This window comes from Propithecus coquereli, unplaced genomic scaffold, assembly GCF_000956105.1.
Source record: "Propithecus coquereli isolate 6110/MARCELLA unplaced genomic scaffold, Pcoq_1.0 Scaffold107, whole genome shotgun sequence".
NCBI lineage: Eukaryota > Metazoa > Chordata > Mammalia > Primates > Indriidae > Propithecus > Propithecus coquereli.
In genome coordinates this window covers 1721986-1730593 of record NW_012134636.1, presented here as the reverse complement: position 1 = coordinate 1730593, position 8608 = coordinate 1721986, and the positions used below count along the sequence as shown (strand labels likewise).

General features: G+C 44.9%; 1 protein-coding gene across 4 annotated transcripts in view; it reads right to left on the bottom strand.

Moving 5' to 3' along the window:
• Window positions 1-7117, bottom strand: part of MTMR14 (myotubularin related protein 14) — a 49679-nt gene extending 42562 nt beyond the window's left edge. For 3 of the 4 annotated variants that reach the window (XM_012647072.1, XM_012647090.1, XM_012647081.1), the window contains exons 1-2: window positions 6825-7117; window positions 4544-4692 (exon numbers count right to left, since the gene is read on the bottom strand). In XM_012647072.1, the coding sequence (XP_012502526.1) occupies window positions 4544-4692; window positions 6825-6974 (299 nt within the window). In that variant the 5' untranslated portion in view covers window positions 6975-7117. The remainder of the gene's footprint in view (window positions 1-4543; window positions 4693-6824) is intronic. The other variant, XM_012647098.1, reaches the window with a different exon arrangement.
• Between the last annotated feature and the right edge of the window lie 1491 nt (window positions 7118-8608).

Here is an 8608-nt window from a genome sequence, read left to right as displayed (position 1 = left end):
GCACAGACCACCAGCCAGCCCCGAATACACACAGCTCACTGAGAACCAGAGTGCTGCTGCCTTTTCAGTTTCTCTAGGAAATAAAAAGGCACTTCAGTATGAGACAACTGACTTCATTTTTTTAAGAGATGGGGTCTCACTATGTTAACCAGGCTGGACTTGTACTCCTGTGCTCAAGGAATCCTCCTGCCTCAGCTTCCCAAGTAGCCTGGGGCTACAGGAGCGCACCACCATGCCCAACCAAGCCTAATTAAACTCAGACTCCAGGAGAATATAAAATAGAGGACACATATAGTAGCCTTTTCCCTACCTACTAGTGGCCCCAGGCCATTTTCACAGATCTGGTCAGCACCATCTGTTGCAACCAACTCTTACTTAGCTCAAAGCCAGTAGCTCCCTGTGAACCTTAAATGCCTTAAAACTGCATTTGATTCTCTCAGGCTGAATTGTTTTATTCGGCAAACTCTCCTCAAAAGCAAGGTGAAAAACATGCCAACATTTCCTTCTAAGGGGCTCTGAGCTGTCTTTTAATGTAAAAACACACCTTTTCTTGTTAGGCTTAGTGGTCATTTATTTTTCTGGTTCCCCCTACTCAAAGAACCAATTCAGTTTCTGTTCTCTCACTAGTTCCCATTTTTATTACCTCTTGTCCTTATGATCCTTTTATTGCAGTTCTAAGCACTGAACTGTGTCTGTCATGATACTCATATTTGAATGAATAAACATAGGATTACATATTTATGTTTGTAATACATGCATGAAAATTTCTGGCAAGATGTTATCAGGTTCTTTTGATATTTATTTTAATGAATTTATTTTAGAGACATGGTCACCCAGGCTGGAGTGCACTGGTGTAATCACAGCTCGCTTCAGCCTCAAACTCCTGGGCTTCAAGTGATCCTCCTGCCTCAGCCTCTCAAGTTGCTGGGACTACAGGCACAAGTTACTGCATCCAGCTCATTTTTTTTGTTTGTTTTTAGAGACAGGGTCTTGCTATATTGCCCAGGCTGGTCTCAAATTTCTGGGCTTAAGTGATCCTCCCATCTTGGCCTCCTGAGTAGCTGGGACTATAGGCATGCACCACTGCACCCCACTTTGATATTTATTTAATTGAATTGGCTGGATTTTATTTTTATGAGCATTACATACAAAACTATTTTCAAATAAAAAGAAAATGCCATTCTCACATAATTTCCAAAGGGAAGCTTTCCCAGACCAGTACCCACACTTCCCAAGCTGGGTTGGTTTTTCATACTAAGTGTCCCCAAAACTTTCTGAGATAGATGTTACTGCTGCTACTTAACAGATACAAGGCATAAAGCAGGGCTAATAGCCACATTATCTCAATTAGTCCTTATTAGCCCTATTTTACAGATGAGGCAGGTAAGATGAAATCACTATCCCAAGCTGGGTGTGGTGGTGTGCACCTATACTCCCAGCTATTTAGGAAGCTCACCTGAGGCCAGGAGTTCAAGACCAGCCTGGGCAACATAGCAAGCTGACAACCTGTTTCGGGGAAGGGGGGAAGAAGATGACAATGACAAAAACCAAAAAAGAAATCACTATCCCGAGGCCACAGAACAGGTACGCAGGGCAGTTGAGATTTTAAGTCCTGGTAGGCAGCCACTGAGCCCATGGTTTTAACCACTGTCTCCCAATGCCTGAACTGTACTTCCCCTAATTCTGGCTTTTCTTATACTGTTATTGCTTATTTATTGGTCTCTGTTACCACTAGACCTAAGGGTAAAGACTTCATTTACCTGGCTTCCAACTGGATCCCTGGGGTCTACCATGTAGCAACAAGTCAATGAACACTTGTTGACAAATATGTCTTGGCCATTCATTGATCCTTGTCCAGGCTTCTATTCCCAGATGATGGGCAGAATTGGGAAGGTTCATTAACAGGACAAAACCACTTTCTGAATCCAGTTCTACCTTTTTAAACTCTACCTTTTTAAACTTTTAAATTAGTGTCATCAGTAACACCCAAGAAAGCTATGTAAAGAGGCAAAAAATTCTATCGCTTCCCACCCAAACATACCAAAGCTCCCTTTCCTTCAACAAATAGGCATCGCCCACTCAATATCACTTCAATACCACTTCAAGGCCTTGCAAGGAGTGAAAGTAAAAACAAACTCCAATAACTCCTCTAGGGTTAAGGATGTTCCATAGTGGCCCTGGCCTGGAAGATGAGGTACTACTAGACAAGGCAGGGGAGCCATGGTGCTAAAAGGAAAAAAAAGGCAGACAGGTGGATAGAGTAAAGTCAGAAAACCTGGCTTTTAACCCCATTCCAATGAACCCTTCAGTGATCTTGGGCAAAGGCAGGATACTTCTCTGGGCTTTGACTTTGTAAAACGGGGGTGATACTGTCTTTTTCACTGAGGGGGTTGCAGGACTTAGGTAAACTAGTGTGTGAAACCCTAACACCTGCTGAACAGTAGGCACTCAACAAGCGTTAGTTTCCTTCTCTTTAAGGGACCAACACTGAACTTGTTTCCTTCCAGGAAAAGCCTCTGTGAGGCAACCAAGACTGAGCTCCTCAATGTACCGTTACTAAAGGGCGGTTTGGCATCAGCTGGGAGCTGGGAATTAGAAAATGCCAAATCTCAGGCCCCATCCCAGATCTACTGAATCAGATTCTGCATTGTAACAAGATCCCAGGTGATTCGCTTATAAAGTCAAGGTACAGAAGAACCACTTTGACTACAACTGAGCCTAGTATCAGAATGCCATAAGGACACAGAGGTAAAACCATCAGCCAGCACTGAAGAGGGTGGAAAAGGAAGGGCAAGGCAAAAAAAGAATTCTTTGGTTAGAAACTTTAGCTTAAAGATTTACAGAAGGTAAGTTTACCTAACTCTGGAAGAAGGAGTCAGGAAGAGATAAGTACTATAAATAATGGAGTCACAAAAAAGCACAATTCTTTAGGCTTAGAGAGCCCTGGAGTTCTTAGGTTATACAACTGAAGATGTCATGCAATTTTTAAGATCCACATACAAGAGTCATTGCATTCATTTTCTTAGGTTACCCCATTATAACCTTGTGAGATGGGCACTCCTCACTTTACGGATGAGGAAACTAAGGCTTAGTCCTCAAACTCCTCTGACCTGGTTGTTTCTCTGCTTGTAAGCCTTCTCTGGCTCCCAGCGGCCGCCAGCAGCAGTTCTTAAGCTGTAGCATATGCAAGACATCTAGGGAACTCTCTGACGATGTAGATTCTAGAAATTCTGATTCAGAAGGCCCAGGAGGGGCCCTAGAATATATAATCTTAGTAAGTGTTCAGGGGATACTGGCACATTGACACCCACACACAATCCACAAGGCCATACTCATTGGTCCAATGATCAAGACCCTATACTATTAATACTTGGTCCCTAAGGACATTTCAGGGAAACTCTTCTAATTCCTCCAATTCCAGCTCAAAAGGCTCTGACTTTTAACTTAAGTAAAAAACACACACACCCCAGGCAGAATTACCCATTCTCCCCGGTTTGCCTATAGCAGTTAAAGTGCACTGGAATCACGTGGGTATCTTGTTACGCTGTGACTCTAATTCAGTGGCTCTAGAGCCTTAGAATCTGAGTTGCTAACAAGTTATTGTGTGCACTGATGGCCTTGTAGTAGAAAGGGGCTGCTGAACTTTGCAGCCTGACTCTACTGTAGCACTCATCACAACATTCCATCCACAGGGCCAGGGTTTCACAGATGTTGTTGACAACAGCTCTGGAATTTCCTTAAAACCAGTAGCAAGCAGGGAGACTAGGGGAACAAACTTGGGGATCAACATAAAGTATTTCCTGGGGCCTCAGTGCTGTGATTAGCTATTAGTGTCAAACAACCACTACCATTTACTAACTACCTATGGGCCACACCCTGCACCAGATGCTTGGTGTTTGCTCTGGTATGAACTATTATCCCACAGAAAGCACTCAGGCTTCGTAGGCTCTCAATAAATGGTAGCTCTTGTTTCTAATTCTTATAATAAACATGTTACAGGCTTATATCAGCAACATTTATCATCAGGACTGCACTAGCCATCATTCTAGAATTTTAATTAGTCCTTAAAGGACTAATTAACATGAAGTAGAGAATTACCAATGAGAAGACTAAGGACAAAGAAGTTAAATGACATGTCCAGCATCAGTTACACAGCCAGTAAGTGGGGCAGCCAAGATGTAAACTCAAGTGGTCTGCATTCTAGACCTTAGGACTCTTAAGTGATACATATGGCAACCACTCTTAAGCCTGTCTTAACACAGCATACCTCCTGCCCACACTCTAAAAAAAGGACACTGATGTTCATTCAGAAAGGTGAAGTGTGAAGTCAGCTATCTTAGGACAATGAGTTCTAGGGTGGAAGTGACAGAGAAATCCAGGGCTGTGACTCCCAACACCTCATTCTATGAGGTGTCACCTTACCAACCTAATTTGTCCAATCCTGAAATAAATAAAGATGCCACTAAGGCTTAACAAATGGGGAAAGTGGGTCTGCCCTGCTAGGCCTCCCCAGACAGGCACACTATGGTTGCATGATGCTCACGTATCTTTCTCCTTCTCAGAACTCTCATACTCCAGGAACACGATGTGCCGGGGGTAGTGGCCACAGATATCTCCATTCACGTTTGGAATCACGCTGAAACAGTAGTCTCGGCCAAACAGCTCCAGGCATCTCTTCTCAATGCGCTCAACCTGCACAGAGGAGGAGACCTGAACATAAAGAAGATTCTGGGGTTCTGAGGGTGAGAATTAGACACTCGATGACCTGGAGAAGTCCCTAGGAATGACATCCCTCTGTGACTATTATTCAATGCCGAGAAGAAACATGATGCTAGGTCCCAGGCCCTACACCGTTCGTTAACACATTTGTGGTCTCCTTCGGGAAGAACCCTGACCTCCTCAGCACTGCATCTGAAATTGTGGGTGCTGAGCACTTGGGGGAGAAGATTGCAGCTTTCAAAGGGGTCCACAGCCCATAAAATATTAAGAACTCTTGCTATAGGTTACTGTAACTGGCATTAATCTATCATTTTTCCTTGGTGCCACATTCTTCCCCATTCTCTAGCTACACACCAGTACCTAGATACTCCAGTCAGTGCAATAAGTAAAAGCTGAAAACAAAGCTGTCTCCTTATATGTCACCATTTGCTTATGAAATAGAAAAAACAACTCCCCCTAAAATTGATCTTGTTTTGTTCACAGTTCAGAGGAAAACCCACTAGAAAAAAGGCAAAAGACCTATAACATCTCAAGAAGTTTGCAAGAGATCAGGAGGCCCGGAGAGGCATTAAGGCCAGCTTCAGTCAAAACCAGGTATAATTTACGACAACCCTAATCTTTAGGGGTATGTATAAGATGGAAGAGGGGTCCAGAAAAACCACTGACTCAGCAGGAATGGTGGCTCACGCCTGTAATCCTAGCACTCTGGGAGGCTGAGACGGGAGGATCACTTGAGGTAAGGAGTCTGAGACCAGCCTCAGCAAAAGCGAGACCCCGTCTCTACTAAAAATAGAAAGAAATTAGTTAGACAACTAAAACAGAAAATATTAGCCGGGCATGGTGGCACATGCCTGTAGTACCAGCTACCTGGGAGGCTGAGGCAGGAGGATCGCTTGAGCCTGGGAGTTTGAGGTTGCTGTGAGTTGGGCTGATGCCACAGCACTGTAGCCCAGGCAACAGAGAGAGACTCTGTCCCCGCCCCCCCCCCGCCAAAAAAAAGAAAAGAAAAAGAAAACCAGTGACTCAAAAGACCAATAAAGAGGAAAAAACTCACAGTGCCTTAAATTAGGGATCCTCAAATTTGAAGGCACATGAGCATCACTAAGAAGCCTATTAGAAATGCAAATTCCAGGTTTCCACCCCCCAGAAATTCTGACTCAGTAGGACTGGGTGGGACTAAGCAATCTTTATTTTTAAAAAGTACCCCAGACGATGCTCTGAAAAATACTTGGTCATTTGGACAGTGAGGAACCTCCAGCCTTACTGAAGTCTTCACTGTATTACCTAAAGACTAGCAGATGCCAACTGTAGCATATCCCAGCACAGGTAACTTCTGCAGCCCAATCAGCTTTGTGTCCCAGGATGGACCAGAATTCCACTGGAAAACCTGACGCTAAAGCTCCCAAATCCATCTGGGGAATAAGAAATGGCAGGGTCACTAAGAATCCCACTGGACTGCCAGCCAGTGCTTAGGGTGAGAATGGCCTGACCACACCAGAAGCCTTCCAGATCTGGCGATGAGACAACTGAGGGGGAATCCCAAGGGGAGGAAAAAGAGGATCTGAAACCTGCTTTTGATAAGGAACTGAGAGGCAGTGTGGGCTGTCTTTCTGTTCTACAGGGGAAGGAAAGGGATGGGCCCAAGTCATTCAGCAACCTTATAAGGAAGCAATCCACTGGACTGGGTTCATCTCTTGGCTCCATTCTGACCTCTGACCCAGAGGAATCGTCTATTTTTTACTTAGATTTGGGGGCTTTTGCTCAGACATGACCCCTCCTAAGACAGCTGAAGCAGGGGAATAATACCTCCTTAGTTCCTCCTTTCTAATCTTTGAACCTGGCACCTCAGCTCTGATCCCTGACCTCCAAACACCTCGCCTCAAACGAAAAGAGCCTTTTTGCTGGGCTCACTCTAATTCCTCCTTTTATGGCTTTTAAGGCCGACCCTTACTCTCTGGTTCCAAACCCTGGAGAACTCCCCTCTCTCTCCTGTTCCTCAGCAGGAAAGTCCTACTCCTACATTCCTCCGACCCTTGATCTCAGTCTTTACTCTATAACGTTCCAAGTCAGGGTCCTTCTCCAGCTCACCGCGCTTCTGGGTTCACCTTAGAGCCGCCGGTCCCACTGCCGTCCTTGGCCCGGTACTGAGTCCGGGAGAACTCTTCAAGCAGCTCCCCGAGCCCCGGCTCCTGCGGCGGCGGATTGTCGGAACCTGCCGAGGACCCCGCCGAGGCGGCGGCCCGAGTGCCGGCCATGGCCCAGCCCGCGTTCCCTCAGTGAGTCTCAGGCCGGCCCATGGCACCTGGCGGGACACACTCCAGCTCCGGAACCTCGCGAACCGCCTCAGCCACCGCCTTCTTCTTCCACTTCCGGCCCCGCCCCATCCCGCCGGATGTTTACTCCTGCCCTGGCCAATCGGAGCTCGGGACTCACGCACTGCCCACGATTCCCGGCCCACCTCCGGCGCGGAGCGATCCAAGTGGTCTCGGAGATGGGTGTCCCCGTCGTGCTCCCCCTCACGGGGTTTCCCCTGGGGAAGCCGGGCTAAACCATTGGCTGCCGGGAGGGGGGCAGTAGGAACCAGAAGAAAGAGTGGGATAAACCATTGCAGAGAGAGGAGGAGGAACGCGGCAATATGTTAGTATTGGCAACCATAATAACAATAGTATCTAATAAATAAAACAGCATTTCATAAAGCACTTTTTTCACACTGCTCCTCACAACGTCCCTGTCAGTATAATGCATTGATTGTATCATGGAACTATTTTATTGAGGAAGAAACCGGGAGTCAGGGAGGTAAAGTGGCCTGTTTGAAATTCTGTTATGAAAAGCCCCTTACTCTTTTTCCTTTTTTCTTAATACAATATTTAAAACATTGACAAAATGGAGACAGTAGGATAAAGAAGTCTCACGTAGCCATTAACTGGTTTCAACAACACTCAATCTGTTCTGTCAGTCTATCTTGTGTAATCATTCCCTCAACATCCCGGGAATTATTTTAAAGCAAATCCCAGACATCCCATTATTTCATCTGTGAATACTGAAGAATTTATCGCTAACAGACACTAGTCCTTAAAAACACACACACACAAAAACCAAAAAACCCACAAGGCCATACACATACCTAACCTACCTAGCCACCATGCCTTTTTTATTTATTGTAGAGATGAGGTCTCTTCCAAACAAGGTCTACACGTTTGAGGCCAGCCTGAGCAACACAGCGAGACCCTGTCTCTACAAAATTTTTTTTAAAAAATTGGCTGGGCGTAGTGGTGCACACCTAGAACCTAGACACTTGGAGGCTGAGGCAGGAGGATTTCTTGAGCCCTGGAGGCTGCGGTGAGCTATAATGGCACCACTGCACTCCAGTGTGAGCGAAAGAGACCCCATCTCTTAAAAGAAAAGAAAATCTTGTCAACTATTTGATTACTCTGAAATACAGAGTATTGTCAAAGCAAGCTAAACTCTTAATCCTTTCCCTTCATTCTTGCAATATGACGAAGGAGGATTTTTTTTTTTAGTATCATAATGAACTCATAGATTTTAATGCGTTTTAGTATTTCAATCCATTGCCGTCATTATTCTTTCTGAAATGTAAATGGGGTGGAACTTGCTTCAGAATCATACAGGAGGCAAGACCACGAGTGGGGGTATGCTTGAATTGGTAATGGTGAAGTTGGGTGATGGGTATACAGATATTCATTAAACTATTCTGCTTACTTTTGCATACATTAAAATTTTCCTGTTAAAATGTTAAGCAAACAAATAGATAAAATTGCCCCATTTGGCGATGAAAATGTCCTGAAATGAGATAATAATGATGGGGGCACAACATTGTGAATATACTAAAAACCATTTCATTGTAGATTTTAAAAGATTGAATCATATG